At 35.9% G+C, this 27,672-nt stretch overlaps 2 protein-coding genes across 2 annotated transcripts; one reads left to right on the top strand and one right to left on the bottom strand.

Moving 5' to 3' along the window:
- Positions 1-5,692: 5,692 nt before the first annotated feature.
- LOC140135559 (proteasome assembly chaperone 2-like) lies at positions 5,693-18,229 on the bottom strand. The gene is made up of 7 exons (XM_072157099.1): positions 18,089-18,229; positions 15,386-15,557; positions 12,374-12,432; positions 10,825-10,943; positions 9,812-10,000; positions 7,164-7,278; positions 5,693-6,309 (listed from the first exon to the last, which is right to left on the bottom strand). The coding sequence occupies exons 1-7, from the start codon at positions 18,143-18,145 to the stop codon at positions 6,208-6,210; spliced, it is 813 nt and encodes a 270-aa protein (XP_072013200.1). The 5' UTR covers positions 18,146-18,229; the 3' UTR covers positions 5,693-6,207.
- Positions 18,230-20,192: 1,963 nt separating this feature from the next.
- On the top strand, positions 20,193-26,560 carry LOC140172425 (CD5 antigen-like). The gene is made up of 4 exons (XM_072195573.1): positions 20,193-20,250; positions 21,239-21,580; positions 24,248-24,580; positions 25,554-26,560. Exons 1-4 carry the CDS (start codon positions 20,193-20,195, stop codon positions 25,775-25,777), a joined length of 957 nt encoding a protein of 318 aa, XP_072051674.1. The 3' UTR covers positions 25,778-26,560.
- The last annotated feature ends 1,112 nt before the right edge of the window (positions 26,561-27,672 follow it).

Below are 27,672 nucleotides of genomic sequence, written 5' to 3'. Positions count from 1 at the left end.
AATTGTTACTACTGACATTGGGCTATTACAGAAATTAACGGCACCTACCCTATAGAAGACATGGGATTCCCAAAATAAAATTTTTTTGATTTACGAGGTTAGATGTGTCAAATTTGTCTTCTATAGGGTATGTGCCTTTTTTTTCTGTAATAGCCCATACAGAGCAAGGTCATGTGACACAAAACTTCGGACGCTCTGAGAGGTTGCATATCAATCTTCTGTCACAGTTCCATAACAGAGATTCAAGAGTGAAGCTAAAGCAGCAGGCATAGTTGGGGTATGAGGCTATTATTGAGTTAGTTTCCAATATTCTAATATAGTTTGGTTATTTCTTCATTTTTTTTTTTTTTTTTTTTTTTTTTTTTTTTTAAGCATATTAAGCATATATAAAGATTCTAAAAAGCGAGTTTGAAGAAAATTTATCTTGAGTCCCATTTTTTTTTTCTTGAGAAAAAGGCAGTTTTGTGATTTTTCTTCCATAGATGACAATGTTAAAACTATTTTTGTTTTTTATCCGTTTGTCAAAATGGAGACTCGGATGGCTTTCAAAATAGAGTACCACGTGCCCACGGATATGATGATTGATATAAAAAAGTTTGAAATTGACAACCAAAATCGGAAATATTTTTCATTTTATACCAAGAGAGATTTTCCAATTCAGAACAAAATATTTGATGTGCATTTACGAAAAATGTCAATTTTAAGCTGTTGAAATCCAAAAGCGGAAACAAATTTCGTTCCTTCGGGTTGCAAGAATACGATGTGCATAGAAATGGTCAAAGAGTGTACTTTTCTAGGACTTTGGAGAAAATGATATTTTCAAATTAATGCAGATATCACGTTTTGTCGGTTGCGTAGGTCTATACATTTTTAAACATTGGATATTGATAAACTAATGATTGATGATCGATAATCGATAATTGATTATCGATAATCGATAATTGATTATCGATAATCGATAATTAATTCCTGCACAGCCCCCCCATACCCAGAAGGAATCATCCTTAGCGATTCCCAGTTTTGTCGGTTGCGTAGGCCTATAAATTTTTTAACATTGATTATCGATTATTAATTATCTATAATCGATAATTGATTATCGATAATCAATACCCACTCACCCCCCCCAGTATCCACAAGGATATCATCCTTAGCCATTTGAACATGAGAGTCTTTTTCATCATTTGCGTGCTACGGTTTAGAATTTAACTGAACGTTGATAACTGATTGATCATTGATTATCGGTTATCGACTATCTATAATTATATCTCCTCCCCCACCCACACCAACTCAAACACTACTTAACTATGGCATCTACTAGCGTGGTGGGAAATGGTTCTGCATTATGAAATTTTTTTTTTTGGGGGGGGGAATAATAAATAAATACATACAGAGCAAGGTCACGTGACACAAAACTTCGGACGCTCTGAGAGGTTGCATATCAATCTTCTGTCACAGTTCCATAACAGAGATTCAAGAGTGAAGCTAAAGCAGCAGGCATAGTTGGGGTATGAGGCTATTATTGAGTTAGTTTCAATATTCTAATATAGTTTGGTTATTTCTTCATCATGTAGGCCTTATTTTACGAAATTAGGATTAGGGTTAGGGTTAGGGTTATTAGAAGGATAATGGTTAGGTTTGGGTTCGGATTAGCGTATACGAAATCATTTACATGAAAAATGTCAATTTTAAGCTGTTGAAATCCAAAACGGAAACAAATTTCGTTCCTTTGGGTTGCAAGAGATACGATGTGCATAGAAATGGTCAAAGAGTGTGCTTTTCTAGCACTTTGGAGAAAATCATATTTTCAAATTAATGCAGATATCACGTTTTGTCGAGGAAATAATAAATAAATAAATAAATACATAATGGGCTATTACAGAAATGAAATAAATACATAAACAGAGCAAGGTCACGTGACACAAAACTTCGGACGCTCTGAGAGGTTGCATATCAATCTTCTGTCACAGTTCCATAACAGAGATTCAAGAGTGAAGCTAAAGCAGCAGGCATAGTTGGGGTATGAGGCTATTATTGAGTTAGTTTCCAATATTCTAATATAGTTTGGTTATTTCTTCATCATGTAGGCCTTATTTTACACGAAATTAGGATTAGGGTTAGGGTTAGGGTTATTAGAAGGATAATGGTTAGGTTTGGGTTCGGATTAGCGTATACTGAAATCATTTACATGGAGTATCAACTTGGATTTTTTTTCGTTTTTTTTTTTTTTTCGCTTTTTTTTTTTTTTTAAGTTATTAAGCATATATAAAGATTCTAAAAAGCGAGTTTGAAGAAAATTTATCTTGAGTCCCAATTTTTTTCTTGAGAAAAAAGGCAGTTTTGTGATTTTTCTTCCATAGATGACAATGTTAAAACTATTTTTGTTTTTACCCGTTTGTCAAAATGGAGACTCGGATGTCTTTCAAAATAGAGTACCACGTGCTTACGGATATGATGATTGATATAAAAAGTTTGAAATTGACAACCAAAATCCAAAATATTTTTCATTTTATACCAAGAGAGATTTTCCAATTCAGAACAAAATATTTGATGTGCATTTTACGAAAAATGTCAATTTTAAGCTGTTGAAATCGAAAACGGAAACAAATTTCGTTCCTTCGGGTTGCAAGAGATACGATGTGCATAGAAATGGTCAAAGAGTGTGCTTTTCTAGCACTTTGGAGAAAATCATATTTTCAAATTAATGCAGATATCACGTTTTGTCGGTTGCGTAGGTCTATACATTTTTAAACATTGGATATTGATAAACTAATGATTGATGATCGATAATCGATAATTGATTATCGATAATCGATAATCGATAATTAATTCCTGCACAGCCCCCCCATACCCAGAAGGAATCATCCTTAGCGATTCCCAGTTTTGTCGGGTTAAAGAGGCCTATAAATTTTTAACATTGATTATCGATTATCGATTATTAATTATCTATAATCGATAATTGATTATCAATAATCAATACCCACTCACTCCCCCCAAGTATCCACAAGGATATCATCCTTAGCCATTTGAACATGAGAGTCTTTTTCATCATTTGCGTACTACGGTTTAGAATTTAACTGACGTTGATAACTGATTGATCATTGATTATCGGTTATCGACTATCTATAATTATATCTCCTCCCCCACCCACACCAACTCAAACACTACTTAACTATGGCATCTACTAGCGTGGTGGGAAATGGTTCTGCATTATGAAATTTTTTTTGGGGGAAATAATAAATAAATACATAATGGGCTATTACAGAAATTAATGGCACCTACCCTATAGAAGACATGGGATTCCCAAAATAAAATTTTTTTGATTTACGAGGTTAGATGTGTCAAATTTGTCTTCTATAGGGTATGTGCCTTTTTTTTCTGTAATAGCCCATTGATTACAACTTTTGCCCAGTGTAAATGGGGTATTACACAGTAAACACAAAATGTTTTACAGAAAATGTTTTCAATGTCAAGTATATTAAAACATTTTTGAAAACTTGCTGCAAAATATTATAACATGTTGTTAACGTTAATGTTGGCGAAATATTTTGCACAAACATTTGCAAAACGGTATATTACAACAACATTTTGACATTTAAAAAAATGTTGTATTGTTTTTTCATATAGTACAACATTTAATATTTAAATGTTATTAAAATGTTTTGACCAAAACCAAAACATTTATAATGTCTTCAAAACATTTTTGTGTTTGCTGGGTAATCATGTTCTGGATTATTGAAAGGACATCAGTCAAATAACGTATTTCTTGTATTTTATTAGTACTTGCCTAATGTGAATGTACAAATATAATGTTTATAGAAAACCACATTACATAGCTTTGACTCATTTGTAATCATTTTTGCATATTTCAACTTTATCACAATATAAAGTGACCTCCCAACACAGGTTGGAACAATGATCAACCTTATGCAGTATTGCCAGTCTTCAGGAAATTTCCTGATTTCAGGAAATTTTACTCGGATGATCCCCAGGTACAAATGTATCTAGGCAAAGTACATTTTTCAGGATTTTTTCCATTTCAGGATTTTTTAACAACACTGACTGGCATCTCTGCTTATGATCATCTTATACCTATAACGTTATGATGTCAGCATATTGATAATTATAAACCGTCTGTATCAAAAGCCTAACAAACAGTGCGAGAAGCAAAAAACAACTATAAATATAACACTAGCCCTCTCAGGTCATAATAACACAAGTTTATCATCAGTATGTGGTTGTCACAATATTTCTCAACACTAAGACACACACAATTAGTACAGCACAATACATTCTTGAAATGCAATCAAATTTTATTTTATTTGGTTTTAAAAGTTGTACAGTATCAGAAAATACCAAATACGATTAACTTGTATATCAAAGCAGGAACCTTAAAATTCTTGGCAAAACCGTGCTCAAAAGGAAGTTCTATGGCGGTCAACCACCACACATTGGGTCCAAATTTCAAGCTTTTCAACATATACAGTGTAGCCATCAAAATTTCAAGCTTTTCGAACAAATATTGATGCAATGGGTTATTCCAGTTGGAATCCACACAGCCCCTACAGAATACATGACCTCAATCTCTCACACAGGGGGTGTAGATTTCAAATGGAGTCACTCATTCAGTAACCTCATTTGAAATTCACATTCCCTTTGTGGGAGATTAAGGTCATGTCTTCCACAGGGGGTATATAGATTTCAACTGGTATCTCCTAATATCACACAGTGAGACTACATACAGAATGTTATACCCACAGTTGTCAATTCGAGTACTTTTTTCCTTATATTTTTTCATTGGTTTTTTGAGTTTACATGCATATTTGGAGCAACGTGTTTGACAAAATTCCTGGATACATCAAATCTCATTTTGGAACAAGCATAAATGTAGTCATTTCAAAGCCCCTTTTGGAAATTCATATCAACTCATCTCGCAATGATTGCAAGTTCAGAATGAGAACGCTCCCATCTGAAAACTGTGACGCCCGAGAAAGAAGGGTCTACTGACTGGATAATATGTGATGTGTCATGTCAAAAGGAGACACTTTTGGGCAGGATCATAATGGAGAAATAGCCAAAAATCTGCCGGGGATGATTTTTTCACAATTTGGGTTTGTTGTGCATTTGTGATGTTATTAATGTTAAAAATATTGTCTGATAGTTTCAGACCAGAATATAACTGGCATCTTGTATTTTTTGAGACATTTTTCAAGTTAATTCCTACTCTCAACATTGTCAATCATATTTTTAAAGGCCGATATCTCAATTTCCAATTTTATAATACCATAACTTACAAACTCAATATCTTCGCTTAGGAATGTCCGATTTTATTGGGGAAAAAGGCGTTGTGGCGTTTACGTAATTCTCAAAAAGGAGGGCATAGCTAATTCAATGACTGCACTTTTAACCAATCAGATGACAGGAATCTATATGAGGTACATGTGACCCATCACATCGAAACAGGCCACCTTGCGGCAGAAATGAAAATGGAGATTTAAACACTAGGATAAACTGCTGCTTTTTAGCTTGAAAATGACACCTTACTTGTTGAAATCAGATACAGCAAAAATGTTTTATGAGGCAAAACAAGCTCAGAATTCTTTTTATTTTCTTTATATTATTCCATCTTCTTTCATTGTTATATCTGCCAATGAAGCTTGCCGCAAAGTGGTCTGTTTCGATGTGATGGGTCACATTTACTTCATTAACATTCATCTAAGATTGGAAATGAAAGGGGTTGAACCCCAGTTTTGTGATAAGATGGTGGTGAAGTTACACAAAACATTTGGTACAGAAAATCTCTGATAAAGGGCTTCAGGAATGTATTTAAAACATTGAAACAGATAGGCCTATAATTTCCTATCCTTTTGAGGCTGCTTTCTCTGAAATCAATTTTGAATTTGGATACTTTGTATGCTTGTATTTGGAAAAAAGGTAATTTTGATACCTGAATTTAGTATTTCTTCATGATTTACAGCAAATTTCACACCATTTCTTGGTCATACTGCAAATTTGATACCCTATCTAGCTGTAGTCCCTTTTGGCTGTACTCATCCTGCAGTTGTTTTATAGGGAATCCAATCTCAATATTACCTGTAATTGTGCTTTCTATTATCATCAAAATGACAAAAAGCCACATAGACACAGTGTGTGTACACATTTCAGATACACAACAGCCATATCCCAAATGTTCTATAGTTGGTTCATTTCTCAATACAAAGATGATTCTACAGCACTGCCATAAAGCAAATCCCATGACTTTGGTTTCTTCCAAGGACTTCTCCTCTGTTGCTGGGATTGATTTTCTGCTTCCTGTAAATAATTGAAATAAATGTGATATGAACAATTACATTAACTTGCAAGAAATAAATCTGCACATAATGAACAATAAACTATGAAATTTATTTCAAACATAAAATTATTACCACATTACATTTGCAGGAATTATGCAAGATAAATGGAAAGTGATCAACACAGGGGGTATAACCAAAAGGTATGGCAGACTGCCATTTCACAAACAAATGATCAACACAGGGGAATAACCAGAGGGTGGGGCAGACTGCCCCCTCACAAACATTTCCATCATTTTCTGGCAGTTTACAAATGCTACATTTTGATGCAAACCTCAACAAAATTGGACATCTGATTACCAAGTTATGAGCAATTTATCAATGGCTGAAAACAATATAAAACAAAAGAATTTGATCCCTTAGTGATCTTTCTGCTAGAAAGATCACTTAGAGAGCCTATAATAGATTGAGAACTTGAAGTTGTTGAGAGCAGTTACATGATGAAAATCGAGATTAGCAATTTTCTCTGGTTACTTCTCACTCATATCTCTGATGACCAAGTCAACAGGGCCACCTGAGCAGAAGTAGGTGGACAAGACTGACAGAGATCAGAATAAAAATAAATCGAGAAGCATAAAACAAAACAGCAACAAAAAACAAAACTATCCCAGTGCCCTAACACCTGAAACCAAGGATACATGTAGTATGTGCATTCAAGGTAGAAAGTGTCTACACTGCAATTGTATCCGTATCCAGGAAATGATCAAGATCATGACGCGATGCCATCTGCAAGCACAGAGGAGATCATATTGACACATTCCAGGATCAGGCCTCAAGTGTTGAGTCGCCTATTATAAATTATTGACAATATTTTACCTGTACAACTTTAATCCATTTATTGAGCTCTGAAACCAGCATCATAGCATCAGGAATGTTATCACCCTCGGAACAAAACACCATCAACACTGCCAGGGGGACTTGCTCTCTGCAACTGTACAGAACATTAAAATTATTTTGTAATTCAATTGTTTGATAAATTCTTTTTATTAAGGGATCTAAAATGAGCGTTTATTGCGTTTCGACAGTATTTTTTGTGCGACATAAGAGCACCTCAGACCTATCGAATTGCATTCTGAATACTGAAGCATGTCTTTCTGATATCAAATAATTTTCATTTTTGAAAATCACAATATAATACAAATTTTATGACAAATTATAAAAATTTGATATTTTTCAAATTTTGACATATAACAATCCTCGAAGTGAATTATATAAATCTAATGATATATTCTTAAAGTGTATGTAGCAGGAGGAAAAGCCGACGGTCAATTGAAAATTTTGACCTTTCATGTTGAAGATATGGATTTTTTTCCCAAAAGACCTAATTTTTTTTTGGTGTTTTGGGAAAAAATCCATATCTTCAATACTGAAAGGTCAAAATTTTCAATTGATCGTCGGCTTTTCATCCCACCTACATACACTTTAAGTATAAATCATCAGATTTATAAAGTTCACTTCAAGTACTCTTAAATATCAAAAATATCAATTTTTAATGATTTGCCATAAAATGTGTATTAAATTGCGAATTTCAAAAATCAAAATTATTTGATATCAGAATGACATTCTTCGTATTCAGAATGCAATTCGATATGTCTGATGTGCTCTAATGTCCCAAAATAAATACCGTCCAAACGTTCATACCCCAGCCCTTAAAGCAACACCTATTTATTTCATATTCCATCAGACACCCTATAATATTATATTCCACCTGACACTTGCAAAGTAGTCCAAGTCTGGCATGCTTTGATTGCTTTGATCCTAGTTTTAAAACATGACAGCGTTTACCAGTCTGCTAAGCAAAAAAGATATTTGAGTTGGGGTAATTGCAATTGACCATTGGCAGACAGGAGAGCTCGGTAAGATATTGGAGATAGTGACCTCACATGGAATCGACATGAATTATCAGAATAAAATGTTGTCCTAAAACCTTAACTAGCTGCAATTTGAATCATTGGTATACATTTTGAGGAACATATGAAGAGCTTTGTTGCAAAACCTCTTACCAACATGTGAGGAATTTTGTGAACCCATCAAAAAATCATAAAAAAAGTTATAAGGGGGTTTGCAAAAAAACCTGTTTTTGGCGGGATGCTTATCCTACTAGAGCATCACGCCAAAAACTGCTTTTGTTGCAAACCCCCATATATCAGTACTTTTTTTGATGTTTTCTCAAAATTGCTCAAGTGGATGTACATGTGTAAGGGGTTTTGCAACAAAGCTCTTCATGTACAACATTTATGAATGTATTTGTACATAACTTTTATCTGATAGTTTTGGAGTTGAACCCCATTTTCATAATTAGATTTCTTCTGTTTTTTCTTCTACCTATATGTATGTTTTGAAGCAGATTTTAAGCTATTCATGAGTGGGTTCAATATATTTAAAGTAAGTAAAGGTCGTCGCCAACTCATTATTTATGCAAGTCTGGGCCGCTTCTGTGGATGTTCCAGCCTGCCTGGTGGTGGTGGCCTGAATCACAATCCTGGTCAAAAGTAGTTGGAATACCTATGTAAAAGTAGGACTGTTTTTAAAATCGTACTTCAGTTATATTTGACACTCTAAAATTTTGGCGTGAAGCCTGAGCCCTTTTCTACTACTACAACCCCCTCTTTCCCCACCAATCAATGTTGGGTATATCTAGGGAGCATGACCAAATAAACAGGGTACAACATTGAATAGGGATTGAATTTGTGGAAAAAGTATTCTTCATTTAAAGCTGTCATTATGTTTTGTTAGCTGGAGAGATTTGATCATGTCTCACCTCCTTTTTCAACCAAATTGACAGTAGTGAGGGATCAACATTTAACCACAAATTGCCTCAGGCAAAACTCACTTCCTGGGAACCAAATACCACACAAGGTCATTTTTATGTAACTCATTGACCCATTTGTGTTATATACTGCCTCTAGCTATAATGACATCCTTGTGATCTGGTCAACTCATTGACAGATACGAACCTCAGGAGGGAATTCAATTTTTTATCAATTCTCTCCAGGTAGTGAAACATAATGGTCACTGAATGAATGTGGTTCAGTGATCTATCCATTTCTAAGGTGAGTGGCAGAGGATGTATAAAGACATTCCCATAACCCAATGGGGTTTCTGACCTTGGTATGTCTGGCTTTTGTACACATGTGGCAAGTTGACCATACCTTGCATTGGGATTGTGTGCAAATATCTGTTATTTTCATCCTATTATTTAACATTCAAAACATTGAGACTTACAAATAAAATTAATGCAGTGGGACAATGTGAATGTTTCCTGTAAGAAAATCAAATATCAGTCATAAGTCTCAACTATTAGCTCGTTGGCTGCAGTTTTAAAATTACCATTTTGTGTGTGTGGCAATGGGGACTTTGCCTTTAAAATTAGGCTATATTGATCAAATTTCCCAATCATAGTGCACTGTAGGAATGCCTTTAAGCCTCCTCTGGGTGAGTGGGTGCCTCAGTCGGTTACTTACCAATCCTCAAAGAACCTCTTGGCCATTCCACCACCAGGTATGTACACTCCTTTGGCCTCTTCTGGTATAGTCTCCTCTGCAGTCTGCCTCTGTACACCCCACATATCCTCTCTAGTCTCAAGTCTTTGCCACTTCAAGTCATCAGCAGATATAGATAATGATGCAGTGGAGAGGAAGCGGAATGGGCTCCTATAGAATGCATCATAGTGAGAAATTGTATACATTTTTTAATGGCAACATTGTGAAAATGTATCAAGGGCTTAGCCAGAAGTGGGTTCCACTTAAGAATATTTGAATTTATTCCACCATTTTAGCATAAACTTGAGCATGGTCATTGTGCCACAGGTGTCGTATGTCCTATGTTTAAAAGATTACATCACTGAGAATTGGATGATTATTTGTTTTTGCTATTTTATTTTATTTTCCAGAAATAATCAAACCTTTAAACTCAAAACTATGGACAATGGTTATTGGATGAGGTGTTTTTATGGCTAGATGAGAAGTTGGATTGAAAATTAGAATAGCTTACTTACACATATCAATAAGTTTAAGGCTAGAATATTGACCAGTGTAAAAGAAAAGAATTTATACATAAATCTACTGGACATAATAATGATGTACCCATTTCTTAGACATGCCGGAAACCTCCCTTTCAGGTTGATTGTATGGTGACCCCGTAATTCCTTACCCGGTCTGTTGGAAGTATAAATGTGAGTGTAACATGCACACAAATGGACCCCAATGGAAATAAGCTTCAATAGAGGCTTTCTTGGGTTATCCAGGGTTGTCAAAAACCCGAACAAATCAAATCAAAAAAAAAAAAAAAGGTTGTGTTTTTGAATTTTGCTATTTTCTGAGCAATTTTCCTAAGTGATATTTTTAGGTGACACAACAATTATGTGCCAAAGTATGGCTTGCCTTGTTTAACTTGAATGCTCTCCTTTTAGTCTGTTGAAAATGTCATCGCCAAAATTGGATGATATTTTTGAAATGATTCTGCAAAGATTACTTACCCAGTTATTTGGGAATCTACTCTCTCATGTGAATGTGTACTGCTCAAAAGAACAACTTGAGAAAATTTACATTCCTTAATCCAGGCTAGTAGCTTCTTCCTAAAATCTCTTTGTTTGCCCTGAAATATGAAGAAAAAAAATGAAACAATTACAACATATAGGTGTAAACATACAAAAAAACCTTACTTTGTTTCCCCTTGTGTTTGGTTGTGACATCAGTGCCCGGGCATCAGTGCCTTTGCTGTTGTGCCATAAGCGTGTAGACAAAATGCCCACAAAATGTTCTTTAATGCAAATTAGAAATACACAACTAAACATCACCACTAAGCTCGAGGTGATGGAACCTTAATCGAATTAGTTTACAAATCTGAGCCTGCCAACAGGACTCAGCTTTCTAGTATAGTAATGAACATGAAACATACAAAATATTTTTACACCAATGTAGTCCTCTAAATGGTAATTAGTCTGCGATTCTATGATGATTTCTGGCTATTGGAAGGGAAAGAAGGAATGAAAAAGGAGAGAAGATGAACAAAGATGTCACTTGGTACCCCCGAGATTCAAAGCTTAGACCCCTCGTGTGCCAAGCACAAGCACAACATCACCAACCGGTAGCCATGAAGGTTTTGCTGGTGTGGCCAACGAAGCTGTGTGTATTTGACTTCGAGTGATGAATCATGACATCACATGGGATGCATGCATGTGCATTAATTGGGCCAGTGGCAGGGGTAGCGCGAGCACAAAAAATCAAGGGGTCCCATTTCATTTTTCTGGACCCTTCGGTACCTGCAAAACCAACATTTAAGGGGTCAGATGAGAATTTAAGGAGTCCATCTGTCCGAAATTCTAAACTTCAGAACTTGTCAAATATTCCAGTGAAATTATTTATGATCTTTTTATTTTTTTATTTTTAATTGATGATTTATGATTCCGTGCATGGTGAAATTAAGGAGTCCATACAGTTTTTATCGGACCCTTTGGTCACTTTCAACTTGAGATTTAAGGAGTCCAAAATGGGCAAAATCCAAAAATAAGGAGTCCCTGGACGCGTAAACTCCTTAAATGCGACCCCTGGCCAGTGGTTTTCCTTCTTGTAAGATTTTTTTGTAATAATGTTGGTTGTTATGGTTAATATAGGGCCCTCTATGTGCACCCTGTCTTTAGGTCCAGTACCAAGGGGATTGTCCCTATTATCCACCTTTGTCACATGGCTTTGTCACATGGCTTGTAAAGTATACTATACGCAGGAACACTGCACAGGAAATAATTATATGCATTTAATGACATCTTTTGGGACTACATGTAGCTTAATTTTGTGGCCAATATTAGCATCATTCCGGGCACCATTCCTGCTGCTTGATGTTGTAGCCACTGGCAAAAAGGTTAGTTTAAGCTACTGACTTAGCCTTAAAAAGATGAAGTTCCACTGATTTTATGCCTAGTGACACATGCTTATGAATAATATAAGCTGTTAGGTGATGTTTCACAGATTGTGTCCACAGCGACACATGGTTGTGAAGGAGTTCAGGGTAAAAGCACTCATATTTACCTTTACAAGTGGTGCTCTTTGTTGAATAATTACCAACTCTTTTTCCTTGCACTCGTACACTATAAGATAATTATAAAACAGGAATAATGATTATATTAAAGAAATGACATCAGAAAACATGTAATTCAGTTCACTTTGATATCACACAAAAACAAGATACCGGTACTTAAGGATAATAGCAATCTTGCTGCTCAAAATTTCATTAATTGGAATGCAATCATGCATTATGAACGGATTATGAAAAGAAAATAAGTTTCCATGGCTTCAGTGGGACTCAAACCAGTGATCTGTTATTTCCATCCTCCATAAGTCTGATACTTTCCTAACTGCACTAAATAGACACTTGAAAAGCGAAAGTACAATATATTTAACATCAACTTCAAAAAGTTTAGTTTATTCCTTTGTTTCATAAATATGACAGATTTTGTATAGAGGAAATGGCCATTGTTTCGTAAATAACCCGAATGTTTTGAGAAGACATAAAACAAATAATGTAGACATTAAAATGATCTGATGACATTGTATAATCTCTGGGTTGTAATGTTTTGTGCAAGTTGCATGCAAGTGATCTGAAATACATGAATCAATAACATTATTAGTTTGAACAAAATACAGCCACATTATTTCTTTGAGTGCTTGGAACATGTACATAATTATGGAATAGCATCGACAATTCACAATTGTAAGCTGGTTTGTAGTAAAATCAGTCTTGACTAAAAAAGAGAAGGATTTTGAAATATTTTTTTTATGTACTTAGGATAAATGTAAAATTGATAAAAATAAAAGTTTTTTTAAGGATCACATTTTTTGTTCATTGGTTTAAAATTACTTCTGTCATTCATTACACTACGGTACCATTTTTCACTCCATGACATCTTTGACTTCTTAAAGGGGGTACTACATTTGTACACCCCTCAATAAATTTGTGTTTATTTTTGCATTTTTCTCAAAAACTAATAACACACTGGTACCGTAACAAAAGTTATGTATATTAATTATTATAGGGGCAAGGAATTTCAGTGATCCAAGACAAGCGGTTCGTTATTTATGATAAGAAATAAGGTACCGCTAGGATGTACCCCATTTCCTATCATAAAAACTAAACTGCTTGTCTTGAGTCACTGAAATTCCAGTGTAGTAACTGGATTCCTTGCCCCAATGATATGCATAACTTTTGTTACCAGTGTGTTATTTTTTTGTTGTTGAGAAAAATGCAAAAATAGTCACCAATTTACCACAGGGGTGTAGTACTCCTTTAAAAAGTTTTATTTTTATTTTTATTTTTTTTCCTTTTTTTTCAGAGGAAAAAAAAACATTTATTCAAGTTTAACTTTAAACAGAGGTAAACATTAATCATACACAATGATATTACATGATACACATGATGAAATATAATTTCATACACACAGAAAAGCTCTCACACAACGCTATGCAAGTACAGAACCTCACATTACGAGGTTCTGCCACTACACATCGCCATGCAAAAACCTCTCCGCGTGTATGAGGGTCTAAATCTTATTCTCTACTGAGTGAATTGAAAATACCCCATCTTTTATAAAATAAACCAATATTATTGTTACATATGTAAATATATTTTTCTAATTTATAATGATTTTGCAATTCTTTCTTGAAAATGTGGATCGAAGGGTTATTTTCTTTCATTTTCATTATATATATGAAATCTACATAAAACTAAAATCAAATCCAAAACAATATAACTAGGACCAACGCCAAAAAGCAGATTATCTTTTTTCCAAGAGAGATTTATATTAACTTTGTTTTCGATCCACCTTTTCACATCATCCCAAAATTTCCTAACCACATGACAATCACAAAACATATGAATCAAAGTTTCACTCTCCTCCAGACAGAAGGTACACATACTGGAATCTTTTATCCCAATTTTAAATAAAAATGCGTTTGTACCAAGGATTCTGTGAATTATTCTGAATTGAAACCACCTGAGTTTAGTACTTGTTGTGCATGTGAAGGGTGTATTAAAAATAACAGGCCATCTTGAAGGATCAAATGTAGCTTCAAGCTTTTCTTCCCATTTTTGTACATATTTACGAACAATTGTTTTTTTCGAAACAAGAATATTGTATATTCTTCTGGAACCCTTTTTATCTTTAAAGAGAACATCAAAGTGAAATGGAATAGTAGGATAAACAAGGGTATCACCAGGTTTGTCAAAGAATTTTGGAAATGACTTTTTGATCGCCAATATTACACCACCGTATTCAACAAAATTTGTGCGAACATGAAATATACACATAAAATCCTCCAGCAAGAGGAATTCCCCTCTCTCATTTAATAGATCATTTACAAGATCAACACCATTACGAACCCAATGCTGGTAATACAAACTTTATTTACCCACTTTAATGTTTTCATTGTACCAAAGTGAACTTTTCAGTATCTCCTGTCTGGTAGTTGGTTGATGACAGTTAGAAAAACTAAACCATGCCAAAAAAACATCTTTCCAAAATTGATTCAGTTTATCATTGTTGTTATTCATGAAATTCATAATATTAGTAGATCCACCCGGCAATGTCCTGGATACGGTTTATACCTGTTGTCTGAAGAAAAAGCTTTACCCACTCTGTCTCCGCATTTTTAATGATTCTACGGATCCAGGTTATTTTTAGTGCATGTATATATGACTGGACATCAACCATTCTCACACCTCCTTGACCATAATCTTGGATCATTTGATTTCTTGTAACCTTATCAATACCTTTCCATATAAATTTATATATTATTTGGTTTAAATCTTTTATTAACTCGTATTGTGGATTAGACAAAGTTAAAATCAGAAAGGTAAGCTTAGATAAAATAAGTTACACGGCCCAGAACTGTAAGATTACGTCTTGACCATTGGTGAATTAATTCATGAATTGACTCCATTGTTTTTACATAATTAATCTTAAAAAGTTTTATCATGGTAAAGTGAATTCTCTGGCCCTCTATACAGTAGGCAAAAAAAGGGGTTTTTTTTTATTTTGAGCTTACCTTCTGCACTTGTTACTAGAACACCTTGTGCAACTCCCGTACTAGCATATGGATCATTACCACACAGAGGGAGTATGCTTTCATCATGTAAGTGTCCTACTGAGTCCAGCTGAAGGGTAGAGATCAGTAAATCAGCTGTCAGTTGTCCAACGTTTCCAACAGAAATAGCAGGCTGTAAAAATGAAAACAAACAAAATATCACAGGTCAATTATCAAAGCTGGTATACTGTGGGGGGAAAGAACCTAGAAAGTTCAAGAACTGCCACCTTGATCGAGATCTATTTACTCTCCACAACAACACAATAGTTACTGTATGGATCAGTAGATATATTGTGGAACGACTCAGTCACTTAATTATCACAAATTTTTATACAATGTTACCAGTACCCGGGTAACACAATTTATTTTGATGACTTATCTGCATGTTCAGAGCAAAGTTTGCTATTTTTTAAGAGATTTATCATGCTAACAATTCGACGAAGTGTCATTTGAGCAACTTACAAATTTCCATTGCTTTACATGTCATCATCATGCTTTACTGATTCTGATGCAATTTGAGATAGCTCAAAGCTCTATCTGCATATCCATAGTCAGTTATCAGTGGCCTGGATTGACTTCTCGATCAACTGCCTCCCTTGAAAATAAATCCTCTCACTCAATCTCATATTTTAAAAAGCAAGACAAGTATTAATATTTAAAATAAAAATAAAAATACCTTGCAATATCCTTTTAAACCATTAAGGGGGTACTACACCCCTGGCCAATTTTGTGCCTATTTTTGCATTTTTCTCAAAAATTATAGCGCATTGGTGGTAAGTAAGATATGTATATTATAGGGGCAAGGACTACAACTACTGCACTGAAAATTCAGCAACTCAAGGCAAGTAGTTATTGATTTATTGATCAAATATTGGTTTTCCCTCATTTTTGACTCCACAACTGTTGTCTGTGCTGAAATAAAATTTCCAGTGCAATAGTTGTAGTCCTTGCCCCTATAATATACATATCTTACTTGTCACCAATGCGCTATGATTTTTGAGAAAAATGCAAAAATAGGCACAAAATTGGGCAGGGGTGTAATACCCCCTTAAGCTGAATTTATGTATTGATCGCCGAGCGATTGCGATGCACCGCTTTTGGAATGCGATGGGCAATTGCCGAATTTTGCGATACATTGCTCGACGCTTTTGCATTTATTCTTATATCAGAGTGATAGCGATTGCAGACAACAATTAAAATATTCTAAATGCCACAAAATACATTCTTAGAACATCCATTGCTGTCAATAATTATTGCTTTGAATTAATTCATACCGAAAGTTAATAATCGAGAAAGGTAACTTAATTAGCAAAATAATAGATCCAGTTGATAGGAAATGATTGGTCGATGCATTCACGTGTCAAGCCATATCACTAGAAAGTTGAGTTTTCTTGCAACTCACAAAAGCGACGTCGTTTTTGCCTCAGCGATTTGTATCAATTGATCGGCTTGACACTTTGAAAAGGAAGTGAACACTGCATTTAGCTAGCCCGAGGTTCTCACACCTCCGTCACTACGATTTCCACTGTCCTTCTCCGTACGAAGGTCTGAGACTCCTGAGCATATCTGGTCCAGGGTACACATAAAATACCACTTTTTCTCATAAATACCACTTCCTACCATTCCTCACGTGAAGATGAGACTTAAACAAAACATATTTGGTGCATGTTCGTAAAGTTTGAGCACATTTGAGGATGTAAAAGACCAGACTTGTGCCCCGTTTTTACGTACGTAGGGCATTCATGGCCCTAATGAGGAAGGAACAGGGCCATGCCAGACAGGGTCTAATTCTGCATAAAACCGGGCAACGTTATTTCTATACAGCTGTAGATCTGCTGCGCATTCAAATTGCATTGTATTGCATCGTAATTTCATTTGTGTCTATGCTAATTATGTTTACACAACATGAACTCATGTGTTTTCAAGCAAATTCGCCGATAATAGGTGATCAAAAGCGATCGGAATGTTACAAAAGTACAGATCGCATTCAGCTTACTTCATATGAGATGATCTTTGGGAAATACGGCATAATTTGTCTTGGTGTTTGCGGAATGCCATGCAGTAAAATATTAATACGCTACGGCAATTCATGATTGACAACTAACAATCGGCGTGTCCTTCAGTATCCTCCACTGTCAATTTCTTATCCACTCACTAATCCTCACAAAAGCTTTGTGTTGATTACGTAATGTGTGGAGGCAAATTGCAATAAGTACAATGAAATAATGAGTAGGGCGGACTCCGAGGCGGGTTTCTTCTTCATCTTACGTAACAGTATTGTTCTCCAAAAAACCCGGAAGCTTGTCGTTTGGAGCTCTAGCTGAAATACAGCAAGATAATGTAAGATAGTAAATGTAAACCTGTATTTTAGCTACAGTATCTCGAGCTAGGCCATGCCCATGATGTTTCGGGCTATGCACGAGAGTGCATGCATGGCATGGGAATCGCTTTTCTACAAAAGCGATCGAGTATAAATTCAGCTTTAGTCCTTGCGTATACGCTCGTGACACTAAGCATGTGCATAAGACCTTGTGCAAATTAATTTGTGAAAGGAATTAGGCAAAACATTTTGTTAGTGTCGAATTCGGAAACTCGAACATAACACATGTATTTTGCAATTTTAAGCTTACTTAAAAGTTGCACACCCCTAGCTCGATCACTTACCAGAATCAAAGTGTAGCCTTCCCATTGACAAGAAGATTTCCCAGCATTGATAAACATTTTGCACAGCCTCAAAACCCTTTCAAAAGCAAGAAAATTATTATCTAAATCTCGAATTTGTGTTTACTCATCGGCAACTGTGCGCATGCGTAATTTACTAAATGCAGCTGTAGTCCAGATAAACACAGCGCTGGTTACTATTTTGTTTACAAAATCTTGGACGGTTTGTCTAAAACCCACTCATCGAATAACGGTAAGTGAAATCGATCATAATTATGTCACATACTTTTACCTATATTGCACTGGTTATTTAATATTTTGATGTTTTCAATCCATTTTATACTTTGGAATTTGGGTCAAATTATGCCACAAGTTCAACTTTTAGACCTGTAATAAACATGTGCATTTAACAAATTTAAGCTTCCTTTATAAAAATTTTACAAATGTAGCCTACATGTATAAAATATTTAGCAGATTTCAGTTTCATAAATTCAGTGTATGTACTGTTAACTAACCAGCGTGCATTATTTTGCACAAGGTAAACTGTGCACGTTAAGCCCGTGCGACAATATTCAAAATCCCAAACCTGTTTACCTAGAGCTGAATTCCTCTAGTCGGGATTATGCACTTTCAGTTTCTCACACGTTTGAACGGGAATTGGATTGCGTACTTTTTCGATGTAGTAGTGAGCAAATTTCTTCAATATTTTGAGAAAATGATGTCAAATTTTCTATTCTATATTGTTTGGTAATAATGTCTTTTGCCAATAGTATGTTTAAAGTTGTAATTTTGTGTTTTTGATCGCAAAGATCGGATATTTTCGTTCTCGATTCAATTCTGAACCCTTCGCATAAGGGTGCCGATTTCGCAGAACTTTGACGATAATTTTGCCTTTTGGACACTAAAATGCATTCGATCCTTAATTTTGTTTCAACCGAGTCTTAAATTAGCAAGCACAATAAGGTTGGTACCACTTTTATATACATTGATAAAATTTTTAAGATTTTTTTTCAAGTTTCTAACCGGCGCAAATCGTTAAACTTGTGTGTATTTCCCATTGACATCCAAAATGGCGTAAGCCAGTCCTTAATATACATAGGTACGGCGTATATAGGACTGGCAAGCAAGTCTAAATTCCTCTAGCCTTCTGGCACTCTGCATGAGCATGACGAAGGTTAGACCATCGATGTAGTAAACATTATTAACAAAATTTAAAATAGATGCAAAACCTCCGATTTTGGAGTTTTTGCACGTCCGCAGAACCTCAGATTTTGCGTAGCATCCGTGCAGGGCTCAATTTAGAGGGGTTTTACATGTACAAAGGGGCGGAACTATGTGTGGATTGAACCAGACATAGCAATTACTGACTGCACAAGTTACATGTATGTGTATAATGCTTGTTTTTAATAGTGAACATTGACTGACTGATGAGGGTGTCAGTCTATCTCGCTTTTGCAAAACAGTGAATGCAATAACTGAGCTGAGTACTTATAGTACATACATTACAATAAGGCTAAAGTAATAAAGTTTGAGCATGTTTCGAGTAAATGAACATAATATATAAATTTCCTTTTTATTACAATTTCAGAGGATAGTACAACAGATGTCACCACCAGCGTAATTGTGTGAAGATTTGAAATTGCCACTTACATCACCGTATTGGAGCTAAATAGTTGTATACATGTATGAAGTTATGTATTTGCAAGCATTACTGGGGATGATGATGGTACTGACTGTCTGTGGTCGGGATTTACGTGAGTATTGTGCAGAGAGAATATGATTATAACAATTAAAAGGGCATTTCGTGATCCATAGCCTCATCCCCCACTTTTCTCAAAAAAAGTTGAGATTTTTATATCACTGGAAACCTCTGGCTACATAATGTTTATGTACAAAATATTTCTTGCAGATTAATTCGTTTTAGCAAAGATATCGTGAAATTTGAATTTCGTTCTGGTGCACCGGAACGAAATTACAACACATTGTCTATGGAGCAGTGTAATACACATAATCATGCATAACTCATGAACACAAAATCGGAATCAACTGAAATTTTGGGAATAGGTTTTTTTCGTGGATATCTAATGAAAAATGACATAAATAGAGGATGCTAGGATCACGACATACTCCTTTAAGCTTCAATATTAAAAATTGTGAGGTTATAAGTAAAAGCAAAACATTCAAATTGGATATATGCATAAGCCATAATTAGCTCCAACTGAGAACAAGTATTGTGATAAAAGCCCCCCCAAGTCATTTTCAGCAATTTTCTTATTTTCTGAATTTTCAGGTCAAGGGGGGCACATGCCCCTATGATGTTACGCCACTGACCCAGCCAGCCAGTTTCAAATTCATAGCTTTGAACAACTTGATTTAGATGATAGCTGAAGAGCAAGTAAAGATTTGAGCAAATTATTTTATTATTTGATTTGGTCTTTATAACACAAAATGATTCAGTACTTACATTTTTGTAGATAATAAATACTTTGCCTTTAGCATTGTTTAGAGTAAAGATAGCTAGCTATTCAATAGGACAATTAATAAAAATGGGACATTACTTAAAAGCCATATTAAATGTATGATCTTAGGAGTGATTGCCGAATAGGGTGCAACTCTACTAGTCTTAAATTACAATCTACCCCAACCCCAACCCCAACTCTAACTCTAAACTCCCTATTTGGTAATTGTACGATACCTGATCTTACAATATGAAATTGGTTTAATTTGTTCGAACCATATTTGCAATGTTTACAAATATCCCAACTTGCACCTAAATGGAATCAGCCAAATTTATTATGACTTTAAGTCCCCCATAGAGCTGTTAAACATCCAAAATAACCTGTGGCTGTGAGGCTTTACCTTATTTTACACTCTACCTTATTATTTCAGACTAAAATGGATAGAACCCCTTCCTGGCAGTTACATGTATACTAATATTATTTCAGCATATCGGGTAAAGAATTTAATGAAATTAAAATTTGAAGGAGGTCATACATTTTGGCTAAAACTATTATGGCTAAGCTATAAATTTTTGATGTTTATAAGACATTAGACATGTGTTTTTTTGTAATAGATTTTCCCATTCACTATAGAGTGGAACGTAATTTATTCCACTTAATATAATGTCTTATTAACAATTATATCTACATCCAGAACATGATGTTCGCCTTACTGGTGGTTCTCGCCCATCAACTGGTATTGTGGAGTTCTTTTTGGACGGCAAATGGGGTATCCTATGCTCTACTCCATGGACAATCACAGAAGCTGATACGACATGTCGTCAGTCTGGTTACACAGGTGCTCTGATCAATGAAGGCATTATAATAGATCCTCCAGATGGGTCAATGCCTATACACAAAGGAACAGTGAACTGCACTAATGCGGTGTCACCACGAGGATTTCACTCATTGTTTGGATGTAGGAAATCACTGATTACTGAAGAGAATACAGTGTGTGGGTGGCCTAATAGTGTCGCATGTGCAAGACACCAAGCAGGTGGGTGAATGCTTTTTGTATGACAGGTTCAAAGGCCAACTGGTGTTGTGGTCTCGCTAGAGCTTGGGGCCATATACTTTGATCAGCTCGTAATCGGCGGACCTTATTACATCGCTGATTATTATCAAAATATTTTATTTTTAGAATTGTCTTGTGACATCGATCTCGCCAGAAGCATCACAAATTATTAATTCTAGTCCTATACTTTGTCTACTTTCTTTTACAAAATGTAGGCCATGCAGTCGACTAATAGCACTCTTAACATGGGTCTACTTTTCGGCGTAGTGGTATAAGCCTAACATTTCCCGCCTATTAAGAGCTGATCAAACTAAATAGTAACCATTTACTAAGGCCAGAGGCATTTTGTATTGAAAATCCAGGAGGAATTGCTTGAACGCTTGAATGGCAAGTATTACAAAGTGTCACAAATGTGGACCGATGTAACATTAAAATTTTACAAATTGTGCCTGTGAACATTGATTAGGGCCTGTAGATTTCAAACTCAAGGGACAGAATACCTTTGAGATTTTAGCTTATCAATTTTAACAGGCGGCGGATGACATGATCGAGCCGGCAACTCGTGAAACCACCCGGCCGTATGGCATTTTCCATATACTCGGTTAGTTTTGTGGGGTTCATTATCGAACCCCAACGGTTTTAGCTTGTATTTATATTATTTATCAACATAGGCCTATTTGTTTGTGATATTTCAAGCGTTTTAAAATTTCAAAATAATCCCATTCAATTACACGGTTGACGATGAAAATTTACTGAATTTAGGGACTGCACGTCATACACCACCTGAATTTTAATAAACTGAATGACTGACAGATTTAATAGCTCTGATGGAAACGATGATTCAGGCACCAGTTCAGTCAGTTCGTCAACTATTGGCAAACATAAAAACATGCCATTCCAGTATATTGAAAATATATTCTAGTGCATATTGAAAATGCAGGAGGCATTAATGTCACTGTCAGTGTATTATGTTCTTCTTTTTTTGGAATCAACTTCAATTATTTTTTTTGAAACATTATTTATTTTGTGTCCATTTCTATTTCATGTTTAATTGTGCTAGAGTGCGCTGTGTGATTCTTAATTGTGATGTTTGTAATTTGTAATGTTTGAATGTTTCTATGTTCCAGTGTATGATGCATAGGTCTCTTCCCTAAGCTTGTTTGTATGATTATATTAGGCTGGCAGGTAAGCATCATTAATTGATCTTGTACACTGGTATGTCATGTGTTGTTTGTACTGTTTACCCTGACTGCTCATATCCATAAGTACCAGACTTGAGTCCTGTATATCAGGGACAGTCTGTGTAGCCCAGTGGTTAGAGCACTCATCCGGCAAGCGAGAGGTCTGGGGTTCAAGTCCCTGCACGGGCAGGTATGTCCAGAGTTTTTTCTCTGGTTTATCTGCCTATGCATGTTATGTTTCCATTTGTAATTTCATGTTTAATTGTGCTAGTGTGCGATGCGTGATTATACTTTCCCCTGTATATTGATTAAGAATAACGATTAAGGGGGTACTACACCCCTGCCCAATTTTTTGCCTATTTTTGCATTTTTCTCAAAAATTATAGCGCATTGGTGACAGGTAAGATATGTATATTATAGGGGCAAGTACTACAACTACTGCACTGGAAATTTTTATTTTAGCACAGACAACAGTTGTGGAGTTACAGTCAAAAATGAGGGAAAAAACAATATTTGATCAATAAATCAATAACTACTTGCCTTGAGTTGCTGAATTTTTAGTGCAGTAGTTGTAGTCCTTGCCCCAATAATATACATATCTTACCTGTCACCAATGCGCTATAATTTTTGAGAAAAATGCAAAAATAGGCACAAAATTGGTCAGGGGTGTAGTACCCTTAAGCATCATTAATTTGATCTTGTGGGCTAGTTTGTAATTGTGCTAGTGTGCGATGTTGAAACTGCAAAAGTTTGTAATGTTGAATGTTTCTACATTGTATGTTCCACATTCCAGTGTATGATGCATATCCGCCTCTTGCCCTCTTCCCTTGTCCTCTTGCCTCTTTCCTGGCATGTAAGCATCATAATGATCATGTGGTGTGTTCTGTGTTGTTTGTACTGTTTACCCTGAATGCTCATATACCAGATTTGAGTCCTGTTTATCAGGGACAGTCTGTGTAGCTCAGTGGTTAGAGTGCTCGCCCTGCAAGCGAGCAGTGTTGGAAGTAAGCATTTTTTTATGCATAGCAAAATTTGCTTTCATTACTTTTCTCTTGGTACATTCACATACTTTGTGTAAGTCTATGTCTATAAAAATGCTATTCAACTCCAAAATTGTGTAGCAAATTGATAAAATTGTGTAGCATTTTGCTACGCAACACCAGCTATTTCCATTGCTGCAAGCGAGAGGTCTGGGGTTCAAGTCCTTATACAGGCAGGTATGTCCAGAGTTTTTTCTCTGGTTTATCTGCCTATGCATATTATGTTTCCATTTGTAATTTCAGTGTTTAATTGTGCTAGAGTGCAATCTTCTTTCCCCTGTATATTGATATATTAAGAATAACGATTAAGCATTATTAATTAGATCTTGTGCGCTACTTTGTAAAGTTTTAATGTTTCTATGTTCGAGTGTATGATGCATAGGCCTCTTCCCTTATTGTCTCATTAATTTTGTTTAATTTGTACACAGAATTGCCAGTGCGGTTGTTTGGAGGACATGATAACAGTTCCGGACGAGTGGAAGTGTCTTCCGCTGGCATATGGTGGGGCATATGCTCTGATCAATGGAATCTAAAGGATGCTACTGTTGTTTGCAATCAACTAGGGTTTACTGATTCCAAAGGATTCAATAACTCCGCTAGAGTGGATTATCCTAAGGGCCATGAGGACAGGTTTTATTTGATGAGCAACGTAAACTGTACTGGGGAAGAGACTAATATCGGGCTGTGTAAGAGAGTTTATGGAACACATACATGTCCATCAGGCAACTATGCCAAGGCATCATGTGTGGCCAGAAAAACAGGTAACTATTCTTACATTTTAGTTATACAATGCAAAATCATTTTCATACATATGATTAATCATTTAGAAGATAATGTTACAGTTTGTCCACTCTGAAGTACAAAGTGATAACGCTCGCATATACAGCGCGTAAACAGTGTGCAGTGCTGCGTCTCTGCCTCTGCTGAGGTATGCGTGCCTTCAAAGTCGGCACAATGTGTGCGTCCGCGTTGGTACTTTGTACTTCAGAGTAGACTGACTGTACTATGTAGAGGCTATTTTGGGTTATTTTTTATGATCTATAATGTACACTACCAGATTCCTATTGGGGCCGCCTGCACAGGTACACTGTTGCCTGTGCATTAATTACCAGGGGAGTACTAGTGAAGTACCAGTGCAGTACCACTACTGGTGGGTTGTGTGCAGTAGCAGCATTGGTACTGTGTAGGTATTCTGTACCATCCCAGTACCTTGGCAACGGTGTACCTGTGCAGACAGCCCCATCAGTAGGAATCTTGTAGTGTAGTTGGTGGGCAAATGTTCGATGCTTGATGGGGATGCTCAGATCCTTAATTTTCTTATTCCTACCAACTTTGGAACTGGCAAGTGTCGAGTAGATTTCATATATTTCTATTTTCTATTTAGTATTTTCATTTCTCTAACTTTTATAATTGGCTTATCATTTAATTGGAAACTTAATCCAGAACACTCTTGAGCATTAGGCTATTCCAGTTGAAATCCAGTCCCCCTATGAGAGACATAACCTTAATCTTCCAGACAGGGAGTGTGAGTTTCAAATGGGTTCTACACCCCTGTATGGGATATTAAGGTCATGTCTTCCATAGGGGGTGTATGAATTTCTATCTGGAATAGCCCTTTCCTGGGAGCCTTTTCTTCAGTGCTATGTTTAGTTGGATTTTTGTTCAAATACTACGAAATATTTAATAGCACATGTATGTGAAACTCTGTTGTTGTTCTGTTATTTCTCCCAACAGGTCGTGTTTTCAACAAAGCAGTGCTAGTCACAATATTATGTCTCTTACTTATACCGGTCTTTCTTCTCATCCTGTTTGTGGTGGTCTTCTGCGTCTACAAAAAGCGTAAATCTGAATCTTCAACGGAACAGAAATCTGTGGACTATACATCGGTGGATCAGAAGGAATCCATAGAAATGAATAATGGGAATAAAAAGGGGCAAATAGAACCCGAAAAGGTTTGAATTTCATCTGAAATCATATTAAATTATGAGTTTTTAAAGTATCAGGCATGATTTATTGAATCTTTGAACAAGTTCATTTGGATTGTTAGATTTAACTGTTAGCATTGTTCGTTTTATGCAAATCCAAAATAAATGAAGATGTTGAACTCAACTTTTTAGTGACATTTCACCACTAAACTAGTGGTTTCATTAGGCTGGCAACTCATCACATCTGACTACTTCCTTTTATAGGCAACAGGAACCGCTATAGAAGGCGTAATGAGTTTGTCAAAGATGTTGGAGAAACCGGACATCCATTCTGCGTTTGCCTCAAAGAACACCAAAAAGAGGTGGAGAAATTTGAAATTAAGCCCCAACATACGAGCCAGCTGCACGTCATCTATCACAGACATTCACAAGTCAGCTATCACTGATCATGTTGTCTCTACAAATCATTCCATCAATTGGGAGCTAAAGGACTCATAAGTCATCAACAGAGCTGACAAGACCACTAAGTCGCTGAAAGAAGCCAGCTGGATACGCCGAAAAGGAAAAGTCACTCTAAACAAGGACGAGGGGGCCTACTCAACAACATCTTTGACCCCCGCTTTGACCAACTCATCATGCCCTCTATAGTGCATCCTGTTGCCTATAAAAGGAAGCAGTCAGATGTGATGAGTTGCCAGTCTGAAGAAACCACTAGTGTAGTGGTGAAACTTCACTAAAAAAATGTGAGTTCAACATCTTCATTTATTTTGGATTTGCATAAAGCAAACAATGTTAACAATGATTTATTGATTTTAAAATACCAATAAGAGTACCAAAAAAGGGGCATTATTAAAGGTCAGTGAAATTGCTAAGAAAAGAGGGTATTTCTTCTGAAAAGTTCGCGAAATGATATGCAAAAGGAGTGTTTTCAAAGTTCGCTGACGAGCTTGAGTGGATAAACGGAGTGCGGGGGCCAGGATATTGTCCCACCAAATGTCTATAAAGAAGTTTTATGCATGAATCTATGTTTATGCATGATGTTAATAATAACAAATTGTGCAATCATGGAATATGTCAAATAATGAATATGTCACCTCCTCACTGTCTCAGGGAAACATTTTGTGACACTGGAAATTGACTTTCCATTGTCCAATGGTCTTCAATTTGTACATATGCAATGGCAGGTGTACTGATCAAAGCAGGCCTTGCCGTGTAGATTTTAAAGGTGAGTGGTCAATCATTCACTGGCATGAAGCTAGGCGAGTGGTCGAATCACTCTCTAGTATAGTATCGTAGTCGAATCACTCTCTAGGTCTGAAAGATCATTCATACCACTTTCATACTGTTGACCATATTGACTGCTCAGTGCCAGAAGTGGGTAAGTGCAATAGCTGCCCTGTGAACATTTGGCAATTTACACACAGAATATTGTACTCATCTACACATAACACCTATTGCACTTACCTACTTCTGGTACTGAGCAGTCGACATTTCATTTTCAGGGATTATCATGATTATGCTAAGGTTAATTTATTGCGATAAATTGAATACCTTGAAAGTGCTGAAATTTTATTGTAAATTGAATTCAATTTTGGGTGATTCGCAGCGAGCGAGTAGAAAACCACTCACTCGGTGGCGAGTGAATTAAAGCAATCAAGAGCAATCGCTCCCCTCAAATGGCAAGGTCTGCTGAAGGACAGAGGAGGCTTAAAGGCATTCCTACAATGCACTATGATTGGGAAATTTGATCAATATAACCTAATTTTAAAGGCAAAGTCCCCATTGCCACACACACAAAATGGTAATTTTAAAACTGCAGCCAACGAGCTAATAGTTGAGACTTAGGAATGATATTTGATTTTCTTACAGGAAACATTCATATTGTCCCACTGCATTAATTTTATTCCTAAGTCTCGATGTTTTGAATG

This window comes from Amphiura filiformis, chromosome 16 (genome assembly GCF_039555335.1).
Source record: "Amphiura filiformis chromosome 16, Afil_fr2py, whole genome shotgun sequence".
NCBI classification, from domain to species: domain Eukaryota; kingdom Metazoa; phylum Echinodermata; class Ophiuroidea; order Amphilepidida; family Amphiuridae; genus Amphiura; species Amphiura filiformis.
This window is presented reverse-complemented; position numbering and strand designations above follow the sequence as displayed.